The 15710-nt window shown below is 44.4% G+C and overlaps 1 protein-coding gene and 2 non-coding genes across 3 annotated transcripts; 2 read left to right on the top strand and 1 right to left on the bottom strand.

Moving 5' to 3' along the window:
• The first annotated feature begins 722 nt into the window (after positions 1 to 722).
• Positions 723 to 1664, top strand: LOC105094957 (olfactory receptor 4D11). Its single transcript, XM_010987069.1, has one exon. It carries the CDS (start codon positions 723 to 725, stop codon positions 1662 to 1664), a length of 942 nt encoding a protein of 313 aa, XP_010985371.1.
• An 8399-nt stretch (positions 1665 to 10063) lies between these two features.
• On the bottom strand, positions 10064 to 10136 carry TRNAV-UAC (transfer RNA valine (anticodon UAC)). Its single transcript has one exon. It is a non-coding gene; the product is annotated as a tRNA-Val (tRNA).
• A 284-nt stretch (positions 10137 to 10420) lies between these two features.
• Positions 10421 to 10507, top strand: TRNAR-UCU (transfer RNA arginine (anticodon UCU)). The gene is given in 2 exon segments: positions 10421 to 10457; positions 10472 to 10507. It is a non-coding gene; the product is annotated as a tRNA-Arg (tRNA).
• Positions 10508 to 15710: the final 5203 nt, after the last annotated feature.

Here is a 15710-nt window from a genome sequence, read left to right as displayed (position 1 = left end):
AAAATGTCTTGCCCACTGATCAGCAGGGGTGGGGGTTGGCCTCTGGACATGAATCCACCCTCCTCTAGTAGCTGGCCTCCAGAATAAAGCAAACTTTCCTTTCTACCAACACTTGCCTCTCTTGTATTGGCTTCCAAGCAGTGAGCAGCCGGACCTGAGTTTCAGTATCATCAGTGCTAATCATTTGGCATCATGAAACTTTGACCAGACTATGCCAAGCAGGTTGTCTGCTGGGGAAGGGGGTGAGAGAAGAGACTACAGGTTTCCATTAGAGCCACCGACTGGGTTTTATATCTTTTCCCCTGCATGTGTTTCCCACAATAGATACATGTGTGTTCATTGAAAACTAAAACAAAAACAGTCCCTTCACTTCTCAAAGCACTCAGTGACTTTTTAAGAGGGATTTAGGATATATAAATTATGAGTCTGTAAGAATTTTTAAAAAGAACTTAATAACTTCCTGATTTAGGTGTGTCCATTAATTACACCCAATTACAGTGGGTTACCGTTGGAAATCTACTCTGAGAGAACTAGAAAACCACCATCTGCTGGGGATAGCTTACTAAATTTTAGGCACCCCTGCCCAAAAGGAAAAGGATCATAAACATAACCCCCAAGTTACCCCAATCACATAACTCACACTGCTTTTGTTTTTAACAATTTATTTTCTACATTTGACTTTCTGTTTTCTCCCCAGGTAATTGAAGAGGAAACGTGATCCAATGGAGCAGGGAAATCACACCAGGGTGAAAGAATTTATTTTTCAAGGACTGACCCAGTCCCAAGAGCTGAGCTTGCTCTTATTTCTTTTCCTACTCTTGGTGTACACAGCCACCGTGATGGGGAACCTCCTCATCATGGTCACCGTGACCTGCGAGCCTCGCCTTCACACCCCCATGTACTTCCTGCTCCGCAATCTCTCTGTCTTGGACATCTGCTTCTCCTCCATCACGGCTCCGAAAGTCCTCGTGGACCTTCTTTCAAGGAGAAAGACCATTTCCTTCAATAGCTGCATTACACAGATGTTTTTCTTCCACCTCCTCGGTGGGGCAGATATTTTTTCCCTCTCTGTCATGGCCTTTGACCGCTACATGGCCATCTCCAAGCCCCTGCACTACGTGACCATCATGAGTAGGGGGCGATGCACTGCCCTCATTGTGGCCTCCTGGGTGGGGGGCTTTGTCCACTCCATCGTGCAGATTTCCCTGTTGCTCCCACTCCCCTTCTGTGGACCTAACATTGTGGATGGCTTCTACTGTGATGTCCCTCAGGTCCTCAAACTCGCCTGCACTGACACCTTTGACCTCGAGATCTTAATGATTTCCAACAATGGCTTGATCTCTACACTGTGGTTCGCCTTCCTTCTTGTGTCCTACACAGTCATCTTGACGATGCTGAGGTCCCACACTGGGGAGGGCGGGAGGAAAGCCATCTCCACCTGCACCTCCCACATCACGGTGGTGACCCTGCACTTTGTGCCCTGCATCTACGTCTATGCCCGGCCCTTCACCGCCCTCCCCATGGACAGAGCTGTCTCCATCACCTTCACTGTCATCATCCCTGTCCTGAACCCCATGATCTACACCCTGAGGAACCATGAGATGAAGTCAGCCATGAAGAGGCTGAAGAGAAGACTTGCACCTTCTGAAAAGGAACAGATGTGAAGCCCAGATTGCAGAGTCAGAACGGAAACGCATTTTCTCACCGCACAATAGAAAATCCCAACCAACAGACCATCTTGGGGCCAGAGCTTTCCCTTTGCCCCACAGAAGAATCCTCTCATAAGGATGGCCTGAAACAGTCATCTCTGTGAGGTTTTCTCATGGCGAAATTGTCGGCAGTCTAGAGTCTCAGATCTGTGAACTGTCGGATCTTAAAGGACTCTAAATCTTAGATCACTCAAACGCCTCATTTTACAGGTGAGAAAATGAATCTGAAAAACACTACCTCTCAGTTCTTGAGTTGTGGCTGTACCAGGTGTAACCCAAGCAACAATCAGTAAAATGATCTCCAGGGAGCAGGAGTCAAGGCTATAAAATCCAGCCACCACTCCCTAGGTGGAAATTTTCCATTGCCAACCTTGGAGAATATGAGTTCTGTTTTTCTAAGGAAACCTCTGGGTTTCCCTTGCAGAAGCTGAGATGAGTTTTGTGTTTGATCAAAGTTCTCACAGCTGATGAGTGGCTGAGACAAGGCTGGATCTGAGAGCTCTGACCCTCCACCCAGTGCATTGCTTGTGCTGGTGCTGCTGCCTTGGGCAGGACTTGCTGGCGTCTAACACAAGCGCAGCTATAAAAATGCGTCCTCTATTCTGGTGTTACGAAAGGCACTTGGTTGTCTTTATCTGATCAAGTTCAGAGGGTAAGGCTTCAGGTCCCTCTAAAAATTTCAACATCATTTTCCAGCCATTCATTCCGGGCCAGCCCTCGGGGGAGAGAGGAATACCAGCCTGTCTGCATCACTAGAATGTGCCTGAGTCACAAGTCTCCGAGATGCAAAGCCTTAAGAACAAATTGACTTTCCATGATTCAGGGACTGATTATTTAAAGGATTATAAATCAGCCCATTCTAAATTCCTCCTCATTCTTCATTCTGCAATTTTCTTGAGTGCTTCCTCATTAAGAGATTAGAAAACAATAATAAATACCTGTTGGTCTCCTGGCAACCTATGATTTTGTCAAGTAAGTAGATGAGAATGGCAGTCAACTAAAATTTGGACTGGATGTGCCTCTCTCCCACCCAAGCGCTGATAGACTGATGTAAGGGAAGGAAAGAGCCATTTCCATCGTATGATTTAGGAGGGAAACACAAGCAAGGGAGACCTGCTCCCAAGCCCAGCCCGCCCCAGCCAGCGCCGTCCTTGCCTACTGCTGCTCCCTGGGTGTTGGCTTGAAATTCCTCCTCTTGGGATATTTCAGAAAGCAGACGTAATCCATGGGGTTCAAGCCAGATACAATGCCACCGCTGCAAAAGTTAGATACCTCCCTGGAAGGCCATGGCCATCTGGTGGCGGTGACCGAGGGGAGAAGCCATCTCTAAGCCCATTCTCAGTAGCATCTCACTAGGGGTTCATCTCAGATGGTCCGCTGGACTAGTCAAAGGCACCAGGGGTCGTGCCGGCATGGAGGAGGTGCAGAACAGGAAAGCTGCACCGGGTGCGCAGGAAGGGGATAAATCCCAGCCCAGGGTGTCAAAGGCAGAGAGGGATGGAACACTTCAGCAAGGCGGCGGGGCAACGCAAACCTGACACTACTGACAAAAATTCTCATTTGCTCATGTCTGGTCCTGGATGCATGGGTGCCTTGCTAAAGGTGGGAGAGCTTTTAAAAATCTACATTTGCTTCTTGGGATGGTTGTTACCTAGAATTAAAATTCTTCACCACACTTCTGACTTCAGCCATGAATTTTGTACCTAATTACCCATATAACAAAAATGTCAAGAACAATTCAACCTTCCCATTGAACCAGAGTAAGGGGTCACATTCTGCCACAACCAGTATGTTCCTTTATCAACAAAGCAGCTCTTTCCTTCCTTGCAAGTCATTTTTTATTACAAAAAAAAAAAAATTCCTTTTCTTATACATTTTTTTCACATTTAGTCTTTACTTTCTAGAGGCAAATAGTGAATCCAGGATTCACAAGAGACTATTTCCAGAAAAAAAATAATAAATATGTGTGTGTGTTTGGGATGTATATCCCAAAAGTACTTTGGAGACAACCAGTACACATTAAAATCTATTTCCACGAAAATGTGTTCCTTCTCCTTCGAAATAACGTGAACGTTTTGCTTGACAATAATCTTTTAACATACAAATTCTAATACAGGGTATTTGCATTTTGGCTAAATTGTTCAACATCTCCCACCTTGGAAAGCGGTATTTCTTTTTCTTAATCTTCTTTATTATTGTATTATTCAATTATTTTATTTCAGTAGAGGGGAGGTAAGAAAGCTGCGTTTCTAAAGAACCTGCCCTTGAATTAGGAGCAGTGTCTTCACAGGAAAATGTCCTCTTACCACTAGGGGGAGCCATTCCTTTCCATGATTCTTCCTTTGGCAGCCGGTTAAGAATTAGTTAACTGAGATTTGTTTTATTTCCAGAGATGAAGCCTCAAAACCCATGTCGACTGAAAAAAAAAAAAAAAAAAAAAAAAAAAGCGCAACCTAAAGGTCGAGAAATATGTTGTATTCAGCTGACTTACTGAGGACTTAAGCCTGGGAGACAGCCTCTCAGGTAGCTCTGAGGGACTGTTTCAAAGAGGTAAGGGAGGCGACAGGTTATACAGGCTTTTTTTTTTTTTTTTTTTTGCAAAAAAAATAAAATAGTGGGGGAAGGTATAGCTCAGTGGCAGAGCACATGCTTAGCATGCATGAGGTCCTGGGTTCAATCCCCAGTACCTCCACTAAAATAAATAATAGTCAAACAACAAAAGATTACTGCTATTTAAAGAAGAAAACATCTCAGGTTACTGAATTTATCACTTTTCTGTGTATGGGAAGGTGCAAAAGCCTGGGCTTACTGAAATTATCCCTTTGATGTGCACCTTAGCTGTCTAGGGCCAGTGTCCTGTTTATCTGCATCCTGAGCTTCCCTCCGGGGGCGCCGACCCAGCCACTGCAGTGGCTGATGGCTTGATGGCTGCAAAACCCTTCGTTTACTGAAGTGGCAGGTGCCAGTCTGAGTCCACAGCCATATCATATTCACTTTCTCTCCCAAAAGTCTCAGACCTTTTTCCCAGGAGCAGGAACATATGCACACACGACCTCTCACACGGATCAAGAGAAGCGGCTCTGTAGACAGTTCCCTGAGGGACATCTCAGGTAGACCTCTTGGACCTCTCAGATGAGAGCTGGAAACCTCTGTTCAGGCATCCTGTAGGCTACGGGGCCAGTGGTCCCAAACCTCAGTGGGCATAAGAATCACCCAGCAATTTAATAAAAAAAAAAAATTCCAAGCACTATTTTTAAGAGATTCAGTAGTTCCCTCGGGGCTACCAGGAGTCTCATTTCTAACCAGCATGTCCCAGTGATTCTGATGGAATGTTCTGTGTGTGTCCAGAATTTGCGAAACACTCAAAGGTCCAAGTCAGTGTTTTTCAAACTGCAGATCCTGAAACTCTAAGAGGTGTGATGTCATCAGTGGTTCTGGACGTGGATTTTTTTTTTTTTAATGAAATTGAATGGTCTAGGGTGGGACAGAAAAAATCACAGAATTCTTCATATAATGAAAAGTATTGTTTCCTGGAATCGTTATTTCAGGAGAGAAATAAAGGGAGCTCTCTGGGTCCCTATTTAGATGGGTTTATTTTTATATTCAATATCTAATAAATTTCATATTCTTTTTTTTAATGTACAGGAGTCTACAAGTCTTGATGTAAGTAAAATATATTTATTAGCACATGTTTCATTGAAAAAAGTCTGAAAGCCACTAGGCAAGGATGAACTCTCTGCTTGGACGTAGTGAAGCCTCTGACCCATCAGGTCCAGGTACCAAACCCTCAGATCCATTGATATGGAGCTACGTGCCCCCGACCCCTTCCGGCACCCATCCAATGTCAAGACTCAGTGAACACGGAACAGCCCCAAAAAGAGCCGTGTCCTAGATCCTAAGGTCAGTGGGTCTCTCCAAAAAAAAAAAAAACCAGGAGATTTCAGCAAGTCTGAAACAGGAGATGAGGTCCAAGGCCTGAGGGTCTTCACACCTTCATCAGCACCAGGTGTTGAACCAACCCCTTGGCCCTGAGAAATCACACCGTAAAACAGCGTCTGAGAAAGAACTGAAGTCAAAGGCCACATGCCACTTTGCTAAAGAAATGAAAACGTGCACCAAACCATTTCAAAAGTTTTTTTTTTACATGCTTTTTAACATAGAATCTGTCCAAAGGGAGGCCATCCCTAAACAGCAAAGGCTCAGAGGCAGGTGGATGAAGCGGAGCAAGTTGTTCAACTGGACCAGTGAGTGACCTTGAAGGACTGGCCGGGGGCACTGGACGTCTCTTCTGCCCCTTCCCTTCCTCCCGCTCTTCCTCCTCATTTTTCTCCTTCACTTTCTTTTCCTTCTCTTCTCCTTCTTCTTTTTCTTCTCTCTCTCTCCTCCTTCCCGCCTCATCTTTTCTTTGTGTTTGGTTTTTCCTCTGCTTTCTGCCCTGCCGGAAGTCACCCTGCGGACCACGGACTCTCAAGCTGAAGAGGAGTCTGGCGCCGCCTCCCCGCGGCGCTGTGTGGGAGTCAGACCGGCAGCCACTCACTGCCTGACAGTTCTGACTTCACCGTCCGTCTTTGAGCCCTAACTCCCCGTGGATATTTTGGAAAACGATACCATTTCTGATGCCTTGAATGCATCTCTTTTCCTTACCCCCTCGCCGAGCTGCTGCTTTCCTTCTTAAATATTACAAGAGAAATTGTTTTTTCCTACATTTTAAACACAATGGGCTAGAGACCACTTCTCTAAGAGGAGAGCGTCTTGGGGTTTGATAGTTGTGATTCAGGTTGATATATTGACCAGTTTGTATTGTGCATCTATCCCCCTAGAAATAGGAAATGCCTACCAAAAAAATACTATTCACAAAATTGTGATCAAGTAAGACTGTTACCTCAATCTGAAATCCAGTTCTTGCTTCATCCCATCATTTCTCCGACAAATCCTTATTTATTTGTATATTTATGTATTTACTTATTTATTATGTTTTTCTTATTGAGGAGCCTGCAATGTGCTGTAAATCTTAACATTTTTCTTTGTTTGGGTTTTTTTTTTATTTTGTTTTTTATTGAAGTGTAGTTGATGTTTGTTTATTGAGGTACAATTTATATAAAGTTCACCCTTTTCAGGTGTATAATTCTAGGAGATTTGACAAATACATAAGGTCACGTGAGCACCGTTGTAACCAAGATACAGAATGTTTCCATCACGACACTTTGCAGTAATACTTACCCAACTCGGCCATCTTCATTTGCAAGCAAAAAATATCCTCCGCTCTCTGAGATCTTGGGGCATCATGTCAAATCCTACTCAGGCTTCCAGAATGGAATCACTAATCTGTCTTCTGTCTCTATAGTTTTCCCTTTTCCAGAAAGTCAAAAAATGCAGTCATACAGCGTGCAACCTTTTGTACATGGCTCATTTCACTTAACATTTTATAAATTAATCCATGTTGTTGCATACGTATATCAGAAGTTCATTCTGGGGTATAGCTCAGCAGCAGAGCGCACACTTGGCATACACGAGGTCGTGGGCTCAATACCTCCGTTAAAAGAAAAAAAAAAAAAAAGGAAGAAAGGAAGGAAAAAGAAAAATTGCTTTCTCATGGTCATGGAGCGGGAAGTCCAAGATCAAGGCAGAGTCAGCGTCTGGTGGAAGACCGCTTCCTGGTTCATAGACGGCTGTCTTTCCAGCTACGCCCTCACACCGAGGAAGGGACCTCGCTGGGACCCTTTCCTTAAGGGCTAATAATCTCATCATGAGGGCTTCACCTCATAACCTAAGCACCCCCAAAGTCCCCACCTCCAAACACCATCACATTTGGGGTTAGGATTCAACCTATGACCTTGGGTTGATACAAACATTCAGCCCATAGCACCTATTTAGAGAAATTTCAAGTGGACCAAGGATAAACATTAGAAAAACTGTAACTAAATAATAATCAGAAAAAAGCATAGTATAATTTTTGGAATATGATCTCAGACTAGGGAAGCACTTTCTAAGCGGGAACTTTTAAAATCTCCTTCCCCCCTCAAAAAAAAAAAATAAATATAAGAATGATGGGGAGGAGGGTATAGCTCAGTGGTAGAGTGCATACTTAGCAAGCATGAGGTCTTGGGTTCAGTCTTGAGTATCTCCATGAAAAAATAAACCTAATTATCTCCCCTCTCCAAAAAAAAAAAAAAAAAAAAACCAGTAGAAATTTAAATATATATGTATATATGGATGATGAATGTGATTACATTAAAAGTTTTAAATTTCTGCATTGCACAAAATATCAAAAATAAAATTAAGAGGCAAATGGTGAGTCGGGAAACTGCATTGGCAAAACATACCCTTTAGGATTATGACATAGATTTATCTAAATCTACAAACACTATGTAAAAATCAATGAGAAAACATTAACAATATAGTAGAAAACTGGACAAAAGAAGTGAGCAGACAGTATGAAGGAAGGAAGGGGGGAAGAGAAAATGTTTTTAAGCCTATGGAAAAAACAGCCACACTTACAATGAAAGAGATAAATTAAAGCACTTTTGGCTTTCAAACAAGCAAAGATCCAAAAGCCAACTAATAGTTTTCATTTGGAAGAGACCAAGGAGAAAGGAGGGCCCTGGTGTTGGTTGGAGTGTAATTTGGTGCAAGCCCTTTGGAAGTGAAAGGAGCAACTTTGCAGGAATATAGCATATGCCTTAGCAATTCCTTTTCTAAGACAAAAAGGCAATATCCCGCTTGCCTGGGTTGGTACCCCATCCTGTCCCTGACCAGTGGTGCGACCTTGGGCAACTACTTCTCTGTGCTTCCTCCTCCTCATTTGTAAAATAGGGTAGACGATAATGACTATTCAAGGTTTTTTTCCTATTATTATTCTACACACAGATCCACACCAAAACCAGTGAACAAGGAAATTCACTACAGCAATGTCTGTAAGACTAAATACAATTTAATTGTTGATCAAAGAGCACGGATCAGGAGGAGGGCGTAGCTCAGTAGTAGAGTGCGTACTTAGCATGCCTGAGGTCCTGAATTCCATCCCCGGTACCATTAGAAGAAATAGATAAAAAATAAACCTAATTGTCTCCCCACCCCTCAAAAAAATAAATAAAAATAAAAAGCGCAGCCTAAAGAATTGTGATCTAGCCAAACCCTGGAAGTGAAAGGATGCGTGAAGGCTTATAAAGGGAATAGAACGATGCCTAGAATATTATCCGGGTAAGAAAGCAGTCCCTACGGCGCGTTACCTTTTGCACAAAAATCGTAAGTGATTTATAAACAGGTACAGCTCTACTGGTGAATGCACAGACTATCTCTAGAAGGTTGAAACTTTGGGCAGTTGAAAGGCAGGTGGTGTCAAAGATAAACAAAGCTAAACGATAGTTATCTTGAAAGCACAGATATTAATCAGAAATACACTATTGCAATAAGGAAAAGAGTCCAGTGTGAACCGACCTGAACTTCGACTTGTCCACAGTGACTGGATATTTTAAGGGAGACTGAGGGAAAAGAGAAGGGAGCGATGGGGGCTCAGGAGAGCCAGGGAAGTGAAAACTTAGAAAAACCTGGAAAGGTGGGTAGGGGCGGTAGGTCCCTGTGAAACCCAACAAGGTTTGCTAAGTGACCCTTATTGCTCATGGAAGTTAGGCTCATACCTTCTCACAAAGGCTGGAAGACTGAGGCCCTATCTTGGGCTGTTAACTGGAACAAACAGTAAATTGTGGGGCTGGGGCGGGGCCGGGGGGAGGGGGAGCGAGTCAGCATTCCTTTTTCTCAGGCAGACACTTTAATTGGAGCTAGGGTCATTTTAGGGGCGGGGTCTTCAGAAATTCTGCAAAACACGTGGGGCTGCATATAATATTTTTAATTTTTTTAATTGAAGTGTAGTTGGTTTTCAATGCTGTGTTCATATCATTTTTCAGACAGTATTTTTAATTCAAATAAATAAAACGTGAGGTCAGGAGACTTGCAGTTAATGAAGAGAGGAGGGAGGTGGCTTCCGAGATATTCTTCAACTGAGCGGCGGCAGCAAATTTTAAAAGCCAAGCAGGGTTTAAAAGGAACAGGACGTGGACCCAGCATCCCGCCCAGCTCCGGGAGGCTCAACTGCCCGCAGCCCGGAGGGCGCAGGCGCAGCGGCGCGGTGACCTGAGCTGGGAGGGGCCGGCTGCACCTCCCTAGATGAGCCACGAGAGGGCAGCCTTGGCAGCCTACCTGAGCGGGCGCCACACGAGGGGAGCCTGCGCTTCGTGGCGCAGCGCGGAGCTGCATTGGAAACCGCAGAGTCTCCCGCTTCCCAGGAGTAAAACTCAAGGTTTGTTCTGGTGAAAAGAAATCTTATAACGCCCTAAAAAAAAACAACCATTCCTTTGTGGTTCCACTGGGGCTCGAACCCAGGACCTTCTGCGTGTAAAGCAGACGTGATAACCACTACACTATGGAACCTCTTGCTGAAAATGTTTTGCCAAAATACTATAAAGCCACACAAAGACTTTTTGCTTTCGCTGTAGAAGGAGGCTGAGACTTGATGCCGGGCGATCGCTCACGGAGGGAAACTTTCAAACAGATTTCAGACTTTCAAGCTTAACTCCCATCCACGCTTCTCCTTAGCGACGGGCTCCACTGTTTCTCCAAGAAAGAAAGCATGGCCAGGCCTGCCTGCGAGAGTCTCCCAGACAGACACCACCCCTCCTTTGATGTAACTAACGCGGACAAGACCCCCCGCATCGGGCTCTGTGGCGCAATGGATAGCGCATTGGACTTCTAGACATGATGGAGGCATTCAAAGGTTGTGGGTTCGAGTCCCACCAGAGTCGCTTTTGTTTTGGTAAGGAGAGAACTAGGAAGAAAACAGTTAGCAACAATATACAATTTCCAATCCAACTCGCCCACTGTGAAAAGAAACTCATCCCAGCTCCCTGTTGTGCGCTAAGGTGTGAATGTGTTGGGAATCTCGCTACTTGAGCCTTCTCAGTCACTTTCCTGTGGCTCCAGAGTTTCTGGTGACTGGAGATGAGGAAATGAGCAAGCAGAGTGTGATGAAAACTGCTGAGTTTCCTCTTCCCCCCTCTAATTCGCTTTGCTCTTTTATATCAGGATGAAAGTTAGTAAAGAGTTGTGCAACTTTTCAGTAGCTCAGTTACTACTCAAGTTGTACAACAATAGGCTTTTGGTAGACGGGTTGTAGAATGGCTGACAGCTTAAGGCCTCAGACTTAAAACCCAGTGAGCTTCTACCCTCTGTGGGTTCAAATCCCTTTTCTGGTATTAACATACTTGCTCTTCCGAACTTCTGAGGTCCTAACGGTGTTTGCTGTCCGTTTTGCAGACTTAGGCTTCCAGCCTAAATAGAAAAGTGCCAATGACATTTTAATCTGAAATTTTATGCCAGACATAGAAGCGGCCCAGGTCCACACCGTTGACGCTTGGTAAATATACAGTTTAAGGCTTTGGTTCTGTGTTCAATGCCTATCAATCTAGTCTGTCCTAAGAGTACAGGACACGGATCTTAAGCTCTCCTGCATTCAGAGCTGTACTCAGCAGCCCTCCTGAAGCTGGAACTGCTGTAAGAAGCTGAGATTGGGCCAAAGGCTCACTAACTCCCTTGGGATTAACTTCATGGTACAGGCAGCTCTTTTCCAAGGGGCACTGGTTTTACTTTTCTTGGTTGAATCCCAACTTGTCATATGATTCGTAAGAGTTAATGATTCCACATCTTCATTTGTGAGAATTGCATCTAATTCATGGGTGGTTTTTCAATACCAGTGAAGAGGAGCAAAAATTTGCCATTCCAAAATGTCTCTTTGGCATGTGGATTATTTAGAGCGGAAAGCAACTAAGGCTCAAAAGCCTGGGAGAAAAAAAAAAAAAACTTTGACTTTTGACCTTCTTCTTAGCTGCAGATGGAGGACCTGTTCCTGGAAGGGAGCAGCCCCGTAGATCACTACAGTATGACCTGGGTGTGTAGGCAGGGAGGAACCCGGCAACGTCTGTGAGAATTCCCCTCTGTGTCCCTTGGTCTCTGCATGGCTCAGCAAACATCGGTTTCCCATACGTTTGCTTTTCCATCTCTGTGTCAGTTGCCTTCTTCCCCTTTGAGGTTCCCAAATCACAACCCCCAACATTCTCTTTTGGCTTTAGCTGAAGATGATATTTCAGGTGAGGGTGTCAGGCATCTGGGTGAGTTACTCAGTTTTCCTGGGTCTCTTTCATGGACTTATGGCATTAAACTTTTGTTTGATTTTCTCCAGTTAGTCTGTCTCGTGTCAATTCAATTCTTAGACCAGCCAGAAGAACTAAGAAGGATAGAGGGAAAAAAAGTCCTCCCCGTCTGCCCACCCCTCCCACACATATACACACCAGTAACTCCACTCTAACCAGGATGGAAATTTGCTTTTAACCTTTCTCTACTGGGATCTGTAGAAAACAGAGAATCAGGGATGCTTTGATCTGAAGGTCTGCCTTTATGACCCCACAAGGATGGAACAATCTGTCTACATTTTTTTTCTTCATTGATTTTACTATGAAAACAATACATGCTTTTTTTAAACTCTAGTAATACAGAAAATAGTGAGAGAAAAGCATTTGAAAAGAAAAAGTATATATGTATGTATATGTATAACTAAATCATTTTGCTGTACACCAAACTAACATTTTAAATCAACTACACCACAATAATTTTTTTTAAAAAAAAGAGAAAACAAACAGTAAGAGACTCTTCTCAAACACTTCATTGCCTTTCTTCAAAAGGTGGTCATTTTTCTCAGTTTGTTTTCTATCCTTAAATATCTTACGCATTTGCAAACAACAAATATACAGATAGGTATGACCATAGGGTACATATTCATATACATGTCCTTTGACTTTTCCACAAATATTATACCATACATATTGTTTAGCACCTTCTGTTGTTTTTGCTTAGCACAGCATGAATATCCTTCCGTAGTGGATTACTTTTTAAACTTTGCTCATAGTTTCCAATGTTACCAGCAAAAGCCGGAGCCGAGCTCAGACTAGCTCAGAGGGTCTTGCTCAAAAGTCAGTGTTGGAGAGACCAGGGTTGGTGGGAAAAGATGGTTTATTCTGGAAGCTGGCAACCTTGGAAGATGGTGGACCAAGGTCGCCAAAACCATCTCCAGCTTGCTGGTTAGAGGGACAAGGAGTGTTTCACAGGGAAACTCCGGGCCGTTACAGGAGTATGCAGGTGGCAGCTACATGCAGAACAGCACAATCAGCCTCAACAGTCATGGTGAAACTAGCTGGTCATGTGGTGGTCAGCGTCACCTTGAGTGTTTGAGGCACGGTTCAGCTTCAACTCCAGGGTCAGTTTGTTCCCACTTCCTTGAAGCCCGTTCCTGGAATTGTGCAAGTTGTAGATTCACTACTGCTCCAGACGGAGCAGCTTGTGTCATGGCTACAGTCTGGTCATCATGCAGTCAGCTTTTCCCGTCTGGTGATGGTTTTAGTACCTACACAACAATTCAGGAATGTGCATCAGACACTGTTACGTATGTCCTTCAGGGAGGAACTGAAGATTCTGTGACTGCTATATGGCTGATCTGTTGTTTACATTGTTACCAGTTCTCCAGGACCAGCTGCTGGCTTTTGTTACCGTATGTTTGTAAGTGGGCAGAGGACTTACCAAGGAGAACCACCCCAAAACATGGGCTCTTGCTTTTCTACCATGAAAGAATTCACAATGGAGGCAAAGAATAAAGGGGGGGGGGGGACCCTACTCTTTATTGTGCTAGATTGAGCAAGCAAGACCCTTAAACAATGTGGTCACATAAAGTAGATCAACTCAGGGCTTTCTGTTCCTTCAAGGTGGCTTTTTTTTTTTCCTTATTATTATTTTGGGGGGGAGGTAATTAGATTTGTTCGCTAATGGAGGTCCTGGGGATTGAACCGAGGACCTCTGCATGCTGAACTTGCACTGGATCACTGAGCTATCCCCTCCCCCTCAAGGAGGCTCTTTAAGTTTAAACTTTTAAAGAAATCTCTAGTTAATGTGTTCGAGTTTTGGTTCACTAGGCCCCTGCCTTCCTCATGTTCACATTTCCGATCTTTAACTCTTGAGCTAACCTTTTGTGACTCTTGGGAGGCCTGGAAGACTAAAGCTTTTCTACAAACAGGCGGAGGACATGATGGATTGGGGGTGGGGGGTCTGTCCCAGGAAGGCACCCTAGCGTCCTGCTTGGTCACATCAATACATTTATCCATAAAAGACTGCAAACGTCATTGTTCCCCCACAGAGTGAAGTGTCCCTGAACTCCAGGGACAGCTAAAACAGTTAGGAGGCTCCACCCCATACGATCCCCTTCCTTTCAATGCCTCAAGGGAGGACGTGGCAATGAAGGAGCAGGACTAATTTAAAAATGGGCTCATTAGTGAGAACTGGAAATAAAAACCACACCACCTAAAACCTGGGAATAACGTTTAATTTGGAGATCTCACAGAGAACTATAGCCTGGGAATCAGCCTCTCAGATGGTTCTGAGGAACTGTTCCAAGGAGGTAAGGGAGGAGCCAGGATATATAGGACTTTCTTTGCTTAAAAAACAAATAACAGCAACAAAAAAACAAAAACAAGAAAAATAAAAACACGTAGTAGAACATTAACAGATTACTGCTAATCGCAAAAAACAGACATCTCAGATTAATGCTTTTAGTGGTTTTCGAAAAATGGGGAAAAAACCGGAGTCTGGGCTCATTGAAATTATTCCTTTGACATGCATCTTAACTATCTAGGGCCAGTATTCTGTTTTTCCCCCTCCTGAATTCCTCTCGGGGAGGATACAGTGGCTGATGGCTTTGTTTACTGAAATTGCAGGTAACATTTTTTGGGTCCACATTAGTTATGTTCCGGAATGAGATGCCAGGGTAATTAGAACTTCCTAAAAACATAAAATCCAGCCTGATCAAAACCTTTCAATGGGAGCTTCTGTTACCAAACACAAGTTTCTGTATCCAATGCACAGGAAGGCCAAACTAACTGAAACGTGACAGTTTGGAGCCAAGAAAAGTTTATTGCAGGGCTGAGCAAGAATGGTGGCTCGTGCTCCAAAAAACTCCAGCTCCCTGTAGTTTTCATGGAGAAGTTTATGTAGGCAAAATTTGGGGTGAGGGCTGCAGGGTGTGTGACTTCCTTCGGATTGGTTGGTGGTGAGTTAACAGGGCAGTGCTCCAGGAATCTTGTGCTTAGCCTCAATTTACCATCCTCCACCTGGTGGGGCTGGGGCGGGGGGGCGTGGCGGTGGGTCTTATTTCCTGCAGAATTCAAAGATATTGTTCTGTACATCCTTGAGGTGGAACCAGGATCCTGCTTTAATATCTGCACTGTCATTTCTCGACCTGACTACTCCTCCTTTGTTTCTGCATTGCCTCACTTCCCTGACTAGCAACTGTTTGAATGAGCCTTTTGGAACTCAGGAAGGTCTAGGAGGCTGAATGAAGCCTCTTTCCTGCAAATAAGAAATGGGGGGACATTGAAAGGCTTTTGTGCCCAGGAGGACCCCACAGGATCCTGCTTGGTTTCACTTGAAGGAAAATGTTCAGATCCCCTAGCCAATGTCCTTTCCCTTTAGCTGTTCCCTCTGCTCAGAATTCTCCTCCCAAGCCTTTGCTCTTCAGTTGGGCATCACCACCCCTTGGAAGACTTGGCAGACCCATGCTTCTACTGTTGGTCGGATTCCCACCAACAAAGCTCTTGACTGGGTGCTTCTGTTTTGCGTGTATGCCCGCCCCACTGAGGACCGGATCTGGGTCTTGGTCCTGGGTGGGACTGGACGAATGAAGATTGGAAACCTAATGAATTATTCACGATGCCCCACCCACAAGACACTCCAGGACTGGGATTAGAAATCCCGCTGCTCAGCCAGAGGCCCGCCCAGAGGTCTTGAATCTGGAGAATGCCCCCTGGAATGCTCCCATTAGGCTGCGAGGAGTCGGGGAGCTTCCCGGGTGGGAGCGAGGTCTGGCAGGCAGTTATTTTCTTTAGAGTCTCTCTGTGATGGGATCCAAAA

Source organism: Camelus dromedarius, chromosome 12 (assembly GCF_036321535.1).
Source record: "Camelus dromedarius isolate mCamDro1 chromosome 12, mCamDro1.pat, whole genome shotgun sequence".
NCBI lineage: Eukaryota > Metazoa > Chordata > Mammalia > Artiodactyla > Camelidae > Camelus > Camelus dromedarius.
The sequence above is the reverse complement of the archived record's forward strand: the minus strand, read 5'-3'. Positions and strand labels throughout refer to the sequence as shown.